The following is an 18,614-nucleotide window of genomic DNA, read 5'->3' on the forward strand; positions in this document are numbered from 1 at the left end:
TTCTGGACTGAACTTCAACCACAATGTGATCTTGACTCAAAACTATTCAATTATCCATTAAAACCTAGCAGTAAGCATATTAGGATTAAACAAGCCCAGACAAAATCAATTAACAGTGAGCTTAAACTAATGAGTCAAGCATCAGCAAAGCGAATCGAATTCTTAAACAAAAAAATGCAAACAGAAATTCCAACACAACCTAAAAATCAGAATCAGTAAAGTTTAAACTATCGATTAACATTCGTATCCAATTCGTAACGGATTAACTAACATACAATTAATTCATAGTCGATAACCGATACGAACAACCAAACAATCGACCTAATTATACGGGCTGAACCGGCGAAACTGTGAAGAAAAAGAAATCGAAAGAAAGGGTGGTAGGAGAACAAGACGACATCAAACGACTAAAAATAAACAAGAAAATGGAAACAGAAGTACCTGAAATTGATCTAAGCAAGAACAAACTTGGATTTTCGACATCTCTCCAATTTTGGTCCACTCGGACATTATTCGTGTGTTTTGTTTTAGCAAAACACAAGAATAAAGTCCAAACGGACCTAATCCGTTCACAATAACCCCCAATCGCCCATTTTTGGGATTTTAGGATTCATCTTCGATCCAATATTCGAAGGGTTCTACGAGGATTCGAAGAATAAGGTTAAGGGTTTTGGAAAGAGGGTGCTTTGGCGGTTCAGGTGTGTTATTTTGGTCGGATTCGGAGTGGTTGCCGCCGGGTTTATGGTGAGGGGATGGATGAGCAGCACTTAGGGTTCAGAGGTCGTTTGGTTCGTCTATTTCAGAGACGAAAGGGGGGGCGGTGTTTGGAAATGAGACGGGTAAAAGGGGTTTGGGGGGTCTTTTGACATATTAGAAATTGATCTCTTAATCTGGGCCGTTGGGTGATGGGATCCAACGGCTCTGATTTAAAAGAAATGATGGGGCAGTCCAGTTTAGTAACGGGTCAGGGTCGGATAATGGATGTGGGTGAGGGTTGGACGATCTAGACTGTTGATCAAGTGAGATCAACGGTCAGGATGGGGGCATGACGGAACGACATCGTTTGGGACGTCTGTGAGGCTTGGGCCAATTGGACCGGGTAAAGGAATGTTTGAATTGGGATGATGATTATTGGGCCTGGTCCGATTTCCTTCTCTTCTTTTAATTTGTTTCTTTTTCTTTCTTTTTCAAACTAATTTTCGAAATTTAAAAGCCTAAAATCCTATTCTAACTTATAAAAAGCCAAATTAACTTAAATAATATTAGGTTAAGTACAAAATCACAGTTAAACACAAAAAATACAAAATGCCTATTTTTTTTTTTATGATTTTTCGATTATTGCCAAATAAATTATGATTTAAGTTTTAACCCACAAATTATAAAATTAAATCCTAAGGGTATTTTTTTTGTATTTTCCTTTATATGACTAATTAATTCTAAAAATTCAAAATTAATTACTAAATGCACATGCATATATATTATTTTTTTGTATTTTTCATTAATTAAGAAAAAATAAACATGCACGCACAAAAATGCAAATTATTAATAAAATGCCACAAAAAATTCTCAAAAATTGCATGTAACGGAAAACTATTTTACTTTTTTATTTATTTCTTTTGGAGTAATTGTTATGAAGTAAAAATCACATGCTCACATGCATAACCTATTTTTATTTTTTCTTTAGCGTTTAGTCATGTATTAGGATAATGTCATGACATATCTCATATTTTGTATTATTTTCTTGAAAAATACTTTATATAGTTGTATCTAACTAGGACTAAAGAAATATTTTGAGCATAATTTATATGTTTTGTTCTACGGAGATTTTACCGAAAAAACCCGAATAACCCGAGAAAACCCGAGAAAAACCGATAATGAAAAACCCGAGTTTTATTGGTTTGGTTTGGTCTTTAGATTTAATAATCCGACACAATTGGTTTGGTTTGGTAATTGTAAAATACGAACCAACCCGACGTATGTACACCCCTACTACTTGTACTAACAATATACTAATGTTTTAATAATTATCTTTTTCTCTTATTGATCAATTTTTTTAAAATCTTTTTCTCTTGATCGGAGAGAGGTAGCTTTCAATCTCTTTATAAGAAAATTATTTACATAGCTAAGCTAAGTCTTAAAATATTAGTGTGCTAAAATTTACTAGGCAAAATTAAATTACATTGTCATTGTGTCACATGTGTCATATGTGTGTTTGTGCTAAAATTTACTAGGCAAAATTAAATTACATTGTCATTGTTTTTTTGGTAACTAAAATTTTATTTCACCAAAAGAATTATGTATATGTATCTAAGCAACAAAAAGCTCTAAAGTTAGGCATGAAACCTCAAAACTCTCAGCAACTACATAACTTCTATGCAGTTACAAAAATATCCGCCTACTATAATCTAATGTAGCAACCTATCAGTCTAATTACGCTATGGATAGAAGTTTAAGCTTTCAAGCCTCCTGGCCATCGTATGTTTCATGCTTTATCTACATAGTATGTCTTGGATCACTTATCTTGTAACCATCCCAACACTTCTTTGGTAACTCTGAAATACCTTTAGATTCCTCTCTTGCCAAATGTAGTAAACACAACCTACAAAGGCCATTCTACATATCTCAACATTGACATTCTTGCCTTTCATCTTGGTAACAGTCCAACATGGTTCTTCTTACCATGTCATCACAGATTTTCTTATCCCTTGCCATAGAAGCCTCTTTCCCCATAGGTGTAAGTAGCATTTACATTGTCACTGTGTCACATGTAAAACACACATGACAATAAGTATGTCCACCATGTTGCCCAGAATGCAAATCCTACTTATTTTATTTCATTTTATTTTTTTAATTGTTCTAAAATCACACCCACATCGAAACACGTAGAAATGACATCATGTAGCCACTCTGAAGGACTGCTATTTAGAAATTAGCTAGTACGTCCTGAATTTCAGTTTTTCAATTCAATATTTCAGGACAAAAATATCCTGAATTGTCCTAAAGTTAAGATTTTTAGTTTAAAATTTTAGGACAAAATAAGTGCTGGCTAATCTCTAAACAACATCCCTAAAAATGATTATCTATGCACTTCCCCCTCAAAACATGGCAAATGGGCAAGGTCAGCATGAAAATGGACCAGCCCGAAAAAGTGCGACAGGATAGGAACCTGGACTGGCTCAAAGAAAAATGGGCAGCAGATGTAGGCTTTCAATCTGATGATGTTAGAAACCGGTGACAGGCGGGAATACGTAAAAATTGTATGGGGTAGCCACTATTGAAAGTGGTATTTACTTTTTATCCAACATTTTTAATGCTGAGCAAAAGTAGCCACTAGTTTATTAAAATTAATATGAAAGGACGTTGTTACTTTTTCCTTCCCAAACGGAAATACAGTGGTATCATAGTAGAGCTATCTGAAATGTTCTTTGCCGCATAATGATACCCAGTAGAGCTATCTGATTTTGTATTTTAAAACCTTTCATTCTATGTCGAGCATTAGTTATCGAAACTCTCTGTGAGTTCTAACTTCTACAGGCTGCAGTGAAAAGTTGTGAGTTACATACATGTTCCATCAATTTTATAGATATTTTTATAAAATTGAATATTTCGTAAATTTATCCCATGATTTCTGTTCCAAAACTTTTTTTTTCTGTATATTGCATACATAGGCTGTCTGTGTTGCAACTCCATCATTTCCTTAAGTTTCTCTCTATTGAAATGGCAAGAACAAGTTCAACATAGATCATCCTGAACTTAGGCTAAAAAGCTCAAAAGTTAAGGACAATAGGTCCTCAACTTAGGCTAAGAAGTTCAAAAGTTAAGGACAATAAGTTCTGAACTTAGACTTACAAGTTCAAAAGTTAAGGACAAGTAGTCATTAACTTAGAGTTACAAGCACAGAACTTAGTACAGGTGGTCCTGAACTTCGAGTTCCAAGTTCAAAAGTTAAGGACATGTGGTCATGAAGTCCTGAACTTAGAGTTGCAAGTTCAAAAGTTAAGGACATGTAAGGACGCTTGGTCCTGAACTTTACGAGCAGAAGAGTGTTCTCGTCTGGGCAGGTAAAGTATATTAAAGCAGTGGCTAAAGTCTAAAGACATTTTAAACAGTGGCTTAATAATAAATACACGTGTTATTAGCGGCTAACCGTCCATTACGTAATACTCACCACTATACTACAACGACCTTTGCTTGAAGACGTAGGCTTCCAATCTGATGACGTTAGAACCTGATAAGTTATCCCGGATCCTCCTTTTATTACCCCTAACCCAGTTGGAAAATTGCTTTCAATTCAAAGCATGACAAACCTTTGGCGCCTTTCCTACACAAAGCTACTTTCACAGCTTTCCCAAACAAAGTCTTTGAACCCAGGTCTTCAAATTCAAGCCCATTTAACCAAAACTGGATTATTAAATGATAGCAAACATAGGAACCATTTAATCAATTTGTATTCAAAATGTGGCGTATTTGACTATGCATGGAAACTGCTTGCTGAAAGTCCTGAACCAGATTTAGTTTCTTGGTCATCTTTGATTTCTGGGTATGCTAAGAATGGTTTTGGTAAAGATGCTATTTGGGCTTTCTTCAAAATGCATTCATTGGGTCTTAAGTGTAATGAGTTCACTTTTCCTAGTGTGCTTAAAGCATGTTCTATTGAGAAGGAACTTTTCTTGGGTAAGCAGATTCATGGGATTGTTGTGGTCACGGGATTCGAGTCTGATGTTTTTGTCGCGAACACTTTGGTTGTTATGTACGCGAAATGTGGTGAGCTTCTTGATTCTAGGATGTTGTTTGAGGAAATCCCGGAAAGAAATGTTGTTTCTTGGAATGCTTTGTTTTCTTGTTACACACAAAATGATTTTTTCAGCGAGGCGATGTGCATGTTTGGGGATATGATAGTTAGTGGAGTCAGGCCCGATGAATATAGTTTATCCAACATACTGAATGCTTGTACTGGGTTAGGAGATATTGTTCAAGGAAAGAAAATTCATGGGTGTTTGGTGAAGCTTGGCTATGGTTCTGATCCTTTCTCGTCTAATGCACTCGTTGACATGTATGCTAAAGGGGGGAATCTTAAGCATGCCATTACGGTTTTTAATGAAATTGTGGTACCTGACATTGTTTCGTGGAATGCTATTATTGCTGGTTGTGTTCTTCATGAATGTCACCACCAGGCTATAGATATGTTGAATCAGATGAGAAGGTCAGGAATTTGGCCAAATATGTTCACATTGTCGAGTGCTCTCAAAGCTTGTGCTGCACTGGAGCTCCCTGGATTGGGTCAAGGGTTACACTCTCTTTTGATAAAGAAAGATATCATGCTGGATCCGTTTGTGAGTGTTGGCCTTATCGATATGTATTGCAAGTGCGATTTAACCAAGTACGCGAGGTTGATCTATGATCTGATGCCCGGGAAGGATTTAATTGCATTGAATGCTATGATCTCTGGTTACTCACAGAATGAGGCAGACAATGCATGTCTAGACCTTTTTGTTCAGACATTCACCCAAGGAATTGGATTTGATCAGACAACTTTATTAGCCGTCCTAAACTCTGCTGCTGGCTTGCAGGCTCCTAACGTCTGCAAACAAGTTCATGCACTTTCTGTGAAGTCGGGATTTCAGTGTGACACCTTTGTCATAAACAGTCTTGTTGATTCTTATGGAAAATGTAGCCAGCTGGATGATGCAGCTACAATTTTTGACGAGTGCCCTACTCCGGATTTGCCATCTTTTACCTCTCTCATAACAGCTTATGCTCTACTTGGTCGAGGTGAAGAAGCCATGAAACTATATCTGAAGCTACAGGGCATGGGTCTCAAGCCAGACTCATTTGTTTGCAGTTCTCTCTTAAATGCTTGTGCAAATCTATCAGCTTATGAACAGGGGAAACAAATACATGCTCATGTGTTGAAGTTCGGGTTCATGTCAGATGTGTTTGCTGGTAACTCTCTAGTTAACATGTATGCTAAGTGTGGAAGTATAGAGGATGCTAACTGTGCTTTCAGTGAGGTTCCTAGAAAAGGTATTGTTTCATGGTCTGCAATGATTGGAGGACTTGCCCAACATGGATATGCGAAAAAGGCACTTCATTTATTTGGTGAGATGCTGAAAGATGGTGTATCTCCCAATCACATAACATTAGTTAGTGTCCTTTATGCATGTAACCATGCTGGGTTAGTTGCAGAAGCCAAGAAGTATTTTGAAACAATGAAAGACTCGTTTGCGATTGAACCAACTCAAGAGCATTATGCATGCATGATTGATGTCCTGGGCCGAGCTGGAAAATTAAATGACGCTATTGATCTCGTAAATAAGATGCCTTTTGAAGCTAATGCATCTGTCTGGGGTGCACTTCTGGGTGCTGCAAGAATCCATAAGAATGTAGAGGTAGGGCAACGTGCTGCTGAGATGCTTTTTAATCTTCAACCAGAGAAATCTGGCACTCATGTTCTTCTTGCAAATATTTATGCATCAGTTGGGTTGTGGGGAGATGTCGCAAAAGTAAGAAGACTGATGAAGGACAGTAGAGTAAAAAAGGAACCTGGTATGAGTTGGATTGAAATTAAAGATAGTATTTTCACATTTATAGTGGGAGACAGAAGCCATTTGCGAAATGATGAAATATATGCCAAACTAGAGGAGTTGGGACAGCTAATGGCTAAAGCTGGTTATGTTCCTATGGTGGATACTGATCTCCATGATGTAGAGAGGAAACAAAAGGAGATTCTTCTCTCCTATCACAGCGAGAAACTAGCTGTTGCATTTGGGCTGATTGCTACACCTCCTGGTGCTCCTATTAGAGTGAAGAAGAACCTTCGGATTTGTTTGGACTGCCATACAGCATTCAAGTTCATTTGTAAAATCGTCTCTAGGGAGATCATTATTAGAGATATTAACCGGTTTCACCATTTCAAAGATGGCTCTTGTTCATGTGGGGATTACTGGTGATATTGAAGGTGGACCACTGTCTATTTGGTTGCAAGATCTTGCCAATGAGCAAGTCTGTGGTAATTTTTTTGATAAGGTAAATTGTATTAATCAAAAGGGAGAAAAACTCCCGTATACAAGAAGTATACCAAAAAGTAGAGAATTTACATCAAAACATGATTCTCTACAAAAGACGCCCAATCTTCTACACAAGTAGGGGCTATATGAGTGCATCAAAAAGCGATCAAAGATAAAAGACTATTTGAAAAAAGGAGACTCAATCCCCTCAAAAACTCTCCTATTTCTCTCCCCCCAAACTATCCACATGAGAGGTTATAAATTCCTTCGAAGCTGATGATAGGTTGGTTGAATGATTTCAAACAAAAATAAATTGTTTCTTGCTTCATGTTCCTTCGTATCATCCCTTTAACTGCTCTTTGGCTTATAGTAGATGTGCTATAGTCTATGCTACTTACTTTTTATCGAACTATTATGCTCCTAAAACTCGAACTGGCAGTAGAATCTTTTGACAGTGGAATTTCAAGATAAATTAGCAGATTACTATCCATTGTGAATGATAAACTAATCTTCTAAACCCATTTTCAGTTTTGATGGGATAGATCATTTCTTGGGTTACGATTTCAGGATGGCTTCGTTCCTTGTGTGGGTGAGGACTTGCTGTGTGACAGTGCTCTGACCTGTTGCCTAAGAGGGACCGAAATGATCGTAGAAGTGCTGGAGTGTTGTTACCAACTTCGTTTCCTGGACTTTACGTTATCAGTGACCTTGGCTCCAGGCTTTTCAGTTCCTTGATTGGCTTCATCTTGCTGGTTGCTCCATTGACAAGTTCAATTGCTCTTTTTTTAATTAATTAATTTATTTTTTAATTTTTTATTTATATTCTTGAAAAGATCATATTTTGTAGAATTGGGAAATTTGCTGTATTAATATTGTCTATAAGTAATTAAACGAAGAGCGGAAAAACACTTACCATTTGGTTGTAACATTGTGGTTGCAAGCTTGTAACTCAATATTTTTATTATGTCAGCAAAAACTTTTCATGTCAATATTTTTTTGCCTTTTTTTGTGGTTGCAGGGAACATACGGGTTATGTATTAGTGGAAAGATTACAGATATGGTGAAACAATACTGTAGCTAGCAGAATTAAAAGCTAACCCACATAGGAGTTGTAAGTACATTTTTTGTTACTTATTTGTCAGAAGAAAAATAATAAAAAAAACTTACAAGTTTAGTTACTTTGCTTTCAAGAAATTAGCATCTAGATCACAGGGATCTTGGCATCTCAGTTTTGCACTTCATCAGCTCATGTATGTAGGTGTTGGAACCTTAAAAGTTTGATGCTTGGATTGTAATTTATTGGTGATTTGGCAAGGTGAATAGCTGCTCACTTACTAATAAAGGGTCGAGAAGTACCTTTTTTGGTTATTTAGCTTTTTCTCTTGGCCTGGAGTTTGTACTCTCTTGTTTGCTCCTTGTCCTTGTAATGAATGTTTGGGAGAAACTTGTCGTCTTAAGTTATATGGTCTGGAACTTCCATGATGGCATTGGTTGTTGTATATTTATATCTTGCATGACATGATGTAGTAGGTATACTTTCGAATGTTTACTTAAGAATATAATAGTCTAATCTTAAAATAGGAGGTCACCAAACAATGTAGCCAAGCTGATTCTAACTTTCTCATAAATAATTGGAAAGTGAAAGGTGACAAGACATTCATGTTTCTGTGCTTGTTTGCAGGTTCTTCCACTTGTACCAGCTGGGAAGTAGAGCCAATGAAGAAGGATCACCCTATTCAGGACAGGCGTCATGAATTTTCCTATTTTACATTTTAAGTGAGATAAGCATCCTTTCTGCGCAGCATAAAAATTCAACAGAAAGTAGGAGAAGCATCATGTTTCTTTAAAACAAAATTTTACCTAGAATTTAGGATAAAATGCTGCAATATGAGCTGATTTTATTAATTTCGAATCCTTAGTATTCCAATCTTTAGCTAATGATGACGGAGACACTTTCTTGAGCTCTCTCACACAAGCATATGTACATGCTCTACTTCTAAAATTTTAAACTAGTCAGAATCTGCTGCTACCAAAATCTTCAAATTGCAAGAATATGCAGTTGTAGAACTCACAGGCGCAAGCAAACTTGGAACAGTGTTTTTGACTTTTATTTTGTACCCTTCTCAGGTTGAATGTAGTTTCTGTTTTTGTTCTTGTTTGTTTCCTCCAAAAGCTACAATTTCCATAAACATGATAAAAAACTAATTCACACGCTTTAATTTTGTAACAGTGTTTTTTTGTCAGTGCAGTAACTCTAATTATATTTGAACCGACAGGAATTCCAGTACGTTGCATAAATAGACCTGGTTCACAATTGCTGGGTGCAAATGGCCTAGATGATGGCCCAATAGTTAGTACTCATTTATGCATACTCTTCTATCTTGTACATTTTGGGAGTGGCAGAATAGTTGTACATATATGTGCTGGCAAAACTCTCAATGACTATACGTTAATGTAGTTGTATTTCATGTTTGCTATTGCAATTTCTTGGTTTTCTTATTGAATATACATACAGAAAGGCTTTTGGTTTCCTGGATGCTTCTCTCAAGTTTATGTCTTGATGTTTTGACCGGTCACACCATGCTCCAGAGATGGAATTGACAACTACAACAACAACAACCCAGTAAAATCCCACAAGTGGGGTCTGGGGAGGGTAATGTGTACGCAGACCTTACCCCTACCCGGAAGGAGTAGAGAGGCTGTTTCCGAAAGACCCTCGGCTCAAGAGAATAAAAAGACAAAAGGAGACGATATTAGTTTCACCACAGAGATGGAATTAACAAAATTATATTAACAGGATGTGATGCTCGTGTCTTTTGCTTGGGGGTTAGACTTGTAAATCGCCGTACTTTCCAACAGGTAGTCAAATTTTCCCAATTACACATGTAACTTATTTGCATTTTAAGTATTCGGAGGCGCTTGTAGTATTATTTTGGAAATATTTATTGTGTATAGTATCACTTTGTCTCATCTTGTTTTCTCTTTTATCGTATTGTCATTAGCTGCTTTGAGTGTTTCTAAGAGTTGTGCACTATATCTGTGATAATGAGCAGTAACTGCTGTTATCTCTGAGATTCTCAAAGACTAGTCAGATGGCTACTTGACTCTTGAGCAAAATTCAACTGGGGGTTGTGGAGTTCGAGTATATGTACTTGTAGAGTTGTAGTTGAGAATCTTTTGTAAAAGCTATCTTCTATTATTACTTTTATCTAGCTGCTGCTGCGGTAATATATTTCTGGTGGCTTTAGATCTAGCTTGACTAACAATAGACATGTATATGTGCCTTGGACATGTTGTAATGATCCTGTTATGGTGTCCGAATAAAATTTTGTTTTCTTTCTAGGTTCTCAATGTGATCCTTAATGAGGCAGATGGTGAGGTATTTGATGATACTCTTGCTCGCGTTTGTCCTTGTGTTGGTGGTAGGACTGCCACTGAAAATGCTGACAGCGACAGTGACCTTGAAGTGGTTGCTGATTTTGTTCCAGGCAATCTTGGATGCCCTCTAAGCAAATGCCAACGTTGTATTCCTTTTTTATTTGCTGCTGCTTTTTGGTGTTTTTATCATGCTTAATTATTGTATGATCTCTTCTCCACTTTCTCTGTGGTAGTTAAGGATTTGGAAAAAAAATTTAACTTTAGGAAGTACTTGGCATGACTTACAGGTGATTGAGGCATTCAGTTGCTTTATTCTTGAATAGCAAATCACATTTCTCCAATGTAGGTTTCTCATTATTAGCTCATTAATCAAAACGAAATAACAAAGGAAAAGGAAGCCATTCAAGGAGAAGATTGTTCGTAGACAGATATATTAGTTCGCAATTTGGTATCTTAGTTGAGGGAACGGAACCAAATGTGTGGTTTTCTATGAATGAATAGTGTCTCTTTCTATGAATGAATAGTGTCGTAGTAATTCTTTCTTTGGGAGATAGGAGCTATTTTGGAAAAAATTTCAGAAATTGAATGGGTTTTAAGGTAGAATTGTCAACTCATTGACTATTGCCCTTTGCCTTGATCAAACAGAATCTTTTGTTGTCCGTGTTGAAATTGGCAAAATGTTTGTCCCACATCGGTGGGAAAACAAAAGTTGGGGGGATTTTCCCCCTATAAAAGAAGGCTTAATGTTTAGGATTTAAACACACCTCTCATTGGCCTTCTCATCTGTTTAAGGCATTTGTATCTTCTCTCTTTAGTATTATTTTACTTGTATTTTTGGAGTGAAATAAAATATTGGTTGTGTCCGAGAAGTAGGCAAAATTAGCCGAACCTCGTAAATTCTGGTGTTCCCTTTATTGTTGTTTTATTGTCTTATTTATTATTTGGTGGCTGTCATAATTTTTGGTATAATAGTTGTGACTTATTCACACTATATACATTTGGCTTCCGTAACAATTAGTATCAGAGCCAAGGTACTGTCTAAGTATGCTCTGTGGTTGCAACATAGTCTGATCTTCCACATCAGAAAAGATTTATCTTGGTAACTGAGTCAAGGTTCTGTCTGAGTATGCTCTGTGGTTGCAGCTTAGTCTGATCTTCCACACCAGAAAGGAAATAATCTTGATTTGTGTCGTCAGCTATTAAATAATATTTGTGTCAAAGATGGGAGACAATAAACAAGAAGAATCTACATCAAGTGTCAACAATACGTCATCATTGACATCTTCGCTTATGACAAGAATTGTGTCAAATGCGAAATTTGCGGTAGAAATATTTGACGGGTCCGGACATTTTGGGATGTGGCAAGGCGAGGTTCTAGATGTCCTTTTTCAACAAGGGCTAGATCTGGCCATTGAAGAAAAGAAACCAGATGTTATTGGAGAAGAAGATTGGAGAATTATCAACCGTGTTGCTTGCGGTACTATTCGATCCTACCTTGCTAGAGAGCAGAAATATCCATACACAAAGGAAACTTCTGCAAGTAAATTATGGAAAGCACTGGAGGATAAATTTTTGAAGAAAAACAGTCAAAATAAATTGTACATGAAGAAGAGACTGTTTCACTTCACCTATGTTCCTGGTACCACGATGAATGAACATATCACCAGTTTCAATAAGTTGGTCACAGATTTGCAAAATATGGATACAACTTATGATGATGGTGACTTGGCCTTAATGTTGTTGGCGTCACTTCCTGATGAATACGAGCACCTTGAAACTACTCTACTCCATGGAAATGACGAAGTTTCTCTCACAGAAGTTTGTTCGGCTTTGTACAGCTATGAACAAAGAAAGCGAGAAAAACAGAAGGGCGGAGAAGGAGAAGCACTATTTATGAGGGGTCGTCCTCAAAATCAAATGAGGACAAAGAAGGGAAGATCCAAGTCAAGATCCAGACCCAGCAAAGATGAATGTGCCTTTTGTCGAGAAAAAGGGCACTGGAAGAAAGACTGTCCGAAGTTGAAGAATAAGGCCAAACATAACAATGGAAAGGCCATTATGGATTCAAATGTAGCTGATTGTGATGATTCAGACTTCTCATTAGTTACAACAGAGTCATCAACATCATCAGACATATGGTTGATGGACTCGGCTTGTAGCTATCATATGTGTCCCAACAGGGACTGGTTCGTGGAATTTCAAGAAGGAGAATATGGAGTCGTCCACACAGCGGATAACAGCCCTCTTACCTCATATGGCATTGGTTCAATACGATTAAGGAACCATGATGGAATGATCAGAACATTAACAGATGTTCGATATGTACCGGATTTGAAGAAGAATCTCATCTCTGTGGGAGCCCTAGAATCAAAAGGGTTCAAAATCATTGCAGAAAATGGAGTGATGAGAGTATGCTCCGGTGCACTAGTGGTAATGAAGGCTTAATCGGAAGAATAATAATATGTACCGCTATCGTGGCAGTACAGTTATTGGGACAGTGACAGTGACATCCAGTGACGACAAAGAGGCAGAAGCAACCAAGCTATGGCACATGCGCTTGGGACATGCTGGAGGAAAATCCTTGAAAACTCTATCAGATCAAGGATTGTTAAAAGGAGTCAAGGCTTGCAACTTGGAGTTTTGTGAGCATTGTGTCAAAGGGAAACAGACAAGGGTTAAATTTGGTACAACGATCCATAATACTAAAGGCATTTTGGATTATGTACACTCTGATGTTTGGGGTCCTTCCAAAACACCTTCATTGGGTGGGAAGCACTATTTTGTAACCTTTGTTGATGATTTTTCTCGAAGAGTGTGGGTGTATACAATGAAAAACAAAGATGAAGTGCTAGGAATTTTTCTCAAATGGAAGACGATGGTGGAAAATCAAACAGGCAGGAGGATCAAGTGTATTCGCACAGACAATGGAGGTGAATACAAAAATGATCATTTCAATAAGGTCTGTGAAAATGATGGCATCGTCCGACACTTCACTGTTAGACATACACCACAACAGAATGGAGTGGCAGAACGTATGAACCGGACCTTGCTGGAGAAGGTACGGTGTATGTTGTCCAATGCTGGCTTGGGCAAAGAATTTTGGGCTGAGGCAATTACATATGCATGCCACCTCATTAATCGTCTACCATCTGCTGCTATTGATGGCAAGACACCATTTGAAAAATGGTATGGAAAACCTGCTGTAGATTATAACTCTTTGCACGTGTTTGGCTCAACTGCATATTATCATGTGACGGAGTCAAAATTGGATCCAAGGGCAAAGAAGGCTATTTTTATGGGAATTACTTCTGGAGTCAAAGGATATCGCTTATGGTGTCCTATGACAAAGAAAGTAATATTCAGCAGGGATGTTACCTTTGATGAATCTGCTATGGTAAATAAGGTAACAGAAGACACCAAACAAAATAAAGGTGCTTCTAAGCAGGTGGAGTTTGAGGGAAAATTTATTTTTCCTACACAAGAAGCAGAGGAGGAAACAAATGAAGATTATCCTCTAGAAGGAGAGCCAGTAGAGGAGATTCCAACTCAGGAACCTCAACAACAACTTGAATCAATAGCAACCAGCAGGCCAAAAAGAACAATAACGAAACCTGTTCGTCTCATAGAGACGGTTGCTTGTGCAACCTCAATTGTAGCTGATGATGTTCCTACTACTTATAAAGACGTTGTCCAAAGTTCAGAAGAAGATAAGTGGAGGATTGCCATGAATGATGAAATACAGTCCCTTCATCAGAATCATACATGGAGATTGGCCAATCTCCCGAAGGGAAAGAAAGCAATTGGGTGCAAATGGGTATTTGCAAAGAAGGAAGGATTTCCTAACCAAGTAGATGTTCGCTACAAAGCAAGATTGGTGGCCAAAGGATATGCTCAAAAGGAGGGAATTGATTACAATGAAGTGTTTTCTCCAGTTGTAAAACATTCCTCCATTAGAATTATGTTGGCTTTAGTAGCACAATTGGATTTGGAACTAGTTCAGATGGATGTAAAAACTGCGTTTTTACATGGAAACTTGGAGGAGGAAATCTACATGACTCAGCCAGAAGGATTCAAAGTTGCTGGAAAAGAAAATATGGTGTGCAAACTTGAAAAATCGTTGTACGGATTGAAACAATCTTCTAGACAATGGTACAAGCGATTTGACGAGTTTATGTTGCGGCAAGGGTACAAGAGAAGCAAATACGATCATTGTGTGTATTTGCACAAGCTTAAAGATGGTTCCTTTGTATATCTTCTCCTATATGTTGATGATATGTTGATAGCTTCCAAGAATTCGGAAGAAATTGATAAGTTGAAAATTCAACTGAAGAAGGAGTTCGAGATGAAGGATTTGGGTGAGGCAAAGAAAATTCTTGGCATGGAGATAATAAGAGATAGACGTTCAAAGAAACTCTGTTTATCTCAGAAAGAATATTTGAAAAGAGTACTACAACGTTTTGGCATAGATGACAAGACTAAGCCAGTTAGTACTCCACTTGCTCCCCATTTTAAGCTAAGTACTAATATGTCGCCAATGGATGAAGCTGAACGAGAGTATATGTCAAAGGTACCATACGCAAATGTTGTTGGTAGCTTGATGTATGCAATGGTTTGCACAAGGCCTGACATTTCACAAGCTGTTGGAGTTATTAGCAGATATATGCACAATCCAGGGAAGGAGCATTGACAAGCTGTGAAGTGGATTCTACGGTATATTCATAATACTGTAGATGTCGGGTTAGTTTTTGAGCAGGAAGACAATCAGTCTGTAGTTGGATATTGTGACTCAGATTTTGCGGGTGATCTGGACAAACGACGATCAACTACTGGTTATGTGTTTACTTTTGCAAAGGCACCAGTTAGTTGGAAGTCTACTTTGCAGTCAACAGTTGCTTTGTCTACAACAGAGGCAGAGTACATGGCTATTACAGAGGCTGTGAAAGAGGCAATTTGGCTTCAAGGATTGCTAAAGGAGCTTGGTGTTGAACAAAAAGGTATCACAATTTTTTGTGATAGTCAAAGTGCTATTCAATTAGCGAAAAACCAAGTGTATCATGCAAGGACGAAGCACATTGATGTTCGGTATCATTTCGTACGAGAAATCATAGAAGAAGGTGGAGTCACAGTGAAGAAAATTCATACTACGGAGAATCCTGCTGATATGCTGACAAAGGTGGTGACTGCGATCAAGTTTCAACATTGTTTGGATTTGATCAACATTGTTGAACACTGAAGATTGAAGATGAAGACACAACCAAAATTTGTTATTGAGAGAAAATTGAAGATGTGGAATTTTGCCAAGGTGGAGATTTGTTGAAATTGGCAAAATGTTTGTCCCACATCGGTGGGAAAACAAAAGTTGGGGGGATTTTCCCCCTATAAAAGAAGGCTTAATGTTTAGGATTTAAACACACCTCTCATTTGCCTTCTCATCTGTTTAAGGCATTTGTATCTTCTCTCTTTAGTATTATTTCACTTGTATTTTTGGAGTGAAATAAAATATTGGTTGTGTCCGAGGAGTAGGCAAAATTAGCCGAACCTCGTAAATTCTGGTGTTCCCTTTATTGTTGTTTTATTGTCTTATTTATTATTTGGTGGCTGTCATAATTTTTGGTATAGTAGTTGTGACTTATTCACACTATATACATTTGGCTTCCGCAACAGTCCGCAGCTGATGACAACTCCACCCTGAAGATTGCTGATTTTGGGTTTGCAAGGTAAAGTTATAGTACACTGTTTGCTACCTCATTCTCCTAATGCCCACCCTTCCTTAACATTTCATCTCTTGTCAGACAACACATTTGCAGATTTTCTTTCATTCTTCCCTTCTATTTTAGGATTTGCAGCCTTAGGGTTAAAGGTTCTCCTAAGTAATTCACTCAAAATTCCAAACATCTCAAAAGTACCATCCCCTCTTATCAGGTCTTTGCAGCCTTGGGTGCTTGCAGAAACTCTATGTGGGTCGCCATTGTACATGGCTCCTGAAATAATGCAGCTTCAGAAGTATGATGCGAAGGTGGTATTCTCTTTCTACTAAACCACTCCATAGGCTATTCTCTTTTAAGCTCCTGTTAACTTTTGGCCCCGAACACAGGCAGATCTCTGGAGTGTTGGTGCCGTTCTGTTTCAGCTTTTAACTGGCAAAACCCCGTTTACTGGGTCGCCATTGTACATGGCTCCTGAAATAATGCAGCTTCAGAAGTATGATGCGAATGTGGTATTCTCTTTCTACTAAACCACTCCATAGGCTATTCTCTTTTAGGCTCCTGTTAACTTTTGGTCCCGAACACAGGCAGATCTCTGGAGTGTTGATGCCGTTCCGTTTCAGCTTGTAACTGGCAAAACCCCGTTTATTGGAAACAATCAAATAAAGGTTTAATACCTTTTCAGCTGTGCATAGTAACTTACCTTATTGTTTCTTTCGTTTTCAGTTTGATTGGAGAAATTCAAATGCCTTGTAGCCTTGTTCTAAAAAATTTCTCTCCATTCTTCCTGTAGTTGCTCCAAACATAGTGAAATCCACTAAATTGCAGTTTCCTCTAGATGCCAAGCATTTAAGTCCTCATTGCATAGATTTGTGTCAAAAATTATTGCGCCGTTATCCAGGTACTTCATTTATGTTGTCTAGATTTCAACAGTTTAAACTCCCTCGTGGATGGTAACTTGAGTACTTATGTCGTAGTTCTCTACATGTTTTGACATTGAAAAGGCCATAAGATTTAAAGCCAGAGTAACCATTGCCTGCCATTTTCTAATGCGAAGTTCAAAATTCTCTTTTTCTGCATATCTGAAAACACAGTGGAGCGCTTGACATTTGAAGAGTTCTTTAACCACCCATTTCTTGCACAGAAGCATCCAGATGAGTTGTCTCGGTAAGCTAGTTGATGAATTAGAATTCTTGGCACTATATACCCGTTTCCTCACTTGGACTTTATGTGTTGGACATGGTACACAGGAATCAGCAACCTCAAAGGGTAATAGATGGTTTTCTTCTGGAAAAATCCAAATCCTGGAAGGAGCACTGAGGAAACTTTTCAAGAAGATGGTTTACCTTTTATTCTAGATAATGATTCCAGCAGTCCTCGTGGTGGTCCTCCTTTCGCTGGAATACCACAGAGATCTTCATGTGGATTTTCCCAGGATGCAAGAGCTGACAGGAAAGAAGTTTCTAGTGCTCCAAGCAAAATTGATCCTCCTCTGGATTGTAGATTCAATGAGATTCCCATCAGGTAAGTGCCACCGCCCTAGATCCCCAAGATTCCTTCGGTCGCCTTCTGCTTTGCACGCCAAGAACCATTAGGTTTTACTTCAATCTCAGTCACTTCTTCTCCACAAGTTCGCAGCTACACCCGAAAAGCAAAAAAAGGAAACACAAGTAAGAATAATGAGGTTAATGGAGTTAAGATCACAAGCAACACTAGCAATACCTGGGAAGTGAGACCAACAAGGTTAAAACAACGTATGATAACAAGAAATTACTAACCATACCTGAGAATTTTAACGAGCTTGGGGACTTAAAATAGCAGCTTATTGTGGTCAAAATAATTGTGTAATCTGTTGAAGTTTGGCAAAATGCCAAAGTCCCACATTGGTTGGGAGTTAAGTTTGGGGGGATTTTTCCCCTATAAAAGAAGGCCTAATGTTTAGGATTGAAACACACCTCTCATTTGCCTTCTCATCTGTTTAAGGCATTTGTATCTTCTCTCTTTAGTATTATTTCACTTGTATTTTTGGAGTGAAATAAAATATTGGTTGTGTCCGAGGAGTAGGCAAAATTAGCCGAACCTCGTAAATTCTGGTGTTCCCTTTATTGTTGCTTTATTGTCTTATTTATTATTTGGTGGCTGTCATAATTTTGGTATAGTAGTTGTGACTTATTCACACTATATACATTTGGCTTCCGCAACAATTGGTATCAGAGCCAAGGTACTGTCTAAGTATGCTCTGTGGTTGCAGCATAGTCTGATCTTCCACATCAGAAAAGATTTATCTTGGTAACTGAGTCAAGGTTCTGTCTGAGTATGCTCTGTAGTTGCAGCTTAGTCTGATCTTCTACATCAGAAAGGAAATAATCTTGATTTGTGTCGTCAGCTATTAAATAATATTTGTGTCAAATATGGGGGACAATAAACAAGAAGAATCTACATCAAGTGTCAACAATACGTCATCATTGGCATCTTCGCTTATGACAAGAATTGTGTCAAATGCGAAATTTGCGGTAGAAATTTT

At 37.8% G+C, this 18,614-nt stretch overlaps 1 protein-coding gene across 10 annotated transcripts; it reads left to right on the top strand.

Moving 5' to 3' along the window:
* Positions 1 to 4,163: 4,163 nt before the first annotated feature.
* Positions 4,164 to 10,704, top strand: LOC104243672 (pentatricopeptide repeat-containing protein At5g04780, mitochondrial-like). Of its 10 annotated transcripts, none has more exons than XM_070171280.1 (4): positions 4,164 to 8,118; positions 8,689 to 9,357; positions 9,523 to 9,866; positions 10,351 to 10,704. In XM_070171280.1, the coding sequence occupies exon 1, from the start codon at positions 4,299 to 4,301 to the stop codon at positions 6,948 to 6,950; it is 2,652 nt and encodes an 883-aa protein (XP_070027381.1). In that variant the 5' UTR covers positions 4,164 to 4,298; the 3' UTR covers positions 6,951 to 8,118; positions 8,689 to 9,357; positions 9,523 to 9,866; positions 10,351 to 10,704. The 10 variants fall into 10 exon arrangements, with proteins under 10 accessions (XP_070027381.1, XP_070027382.1, XP_070027383.1 ...); XM_070171281.1 differs by having other exon boundaries at positions 9,597 to 9,866; XM_070171282.1 differs by having other exon boundaries at positions 8,689 to 8,783.
* Positions 10,705 to 18,614: the final 7,910 nt, after the last annotated feature.

The sequence above is a fragment of the Nicotiana sylvestris genome, chromosome 3 (genome assembly GCF_000393655.2).
Source record: "Nicotiana sylvestris chromosome 3, ASM39365v2, whole genome shotgun sequence".
Taxonomy (NCBI): domain Eukaryota; kingdom Viridiplantae; phylum Streptophyta; class Magnoliopsida; order Solanales; family Solanaceae; genus Nicotiana; species Nicotiana sylvestris.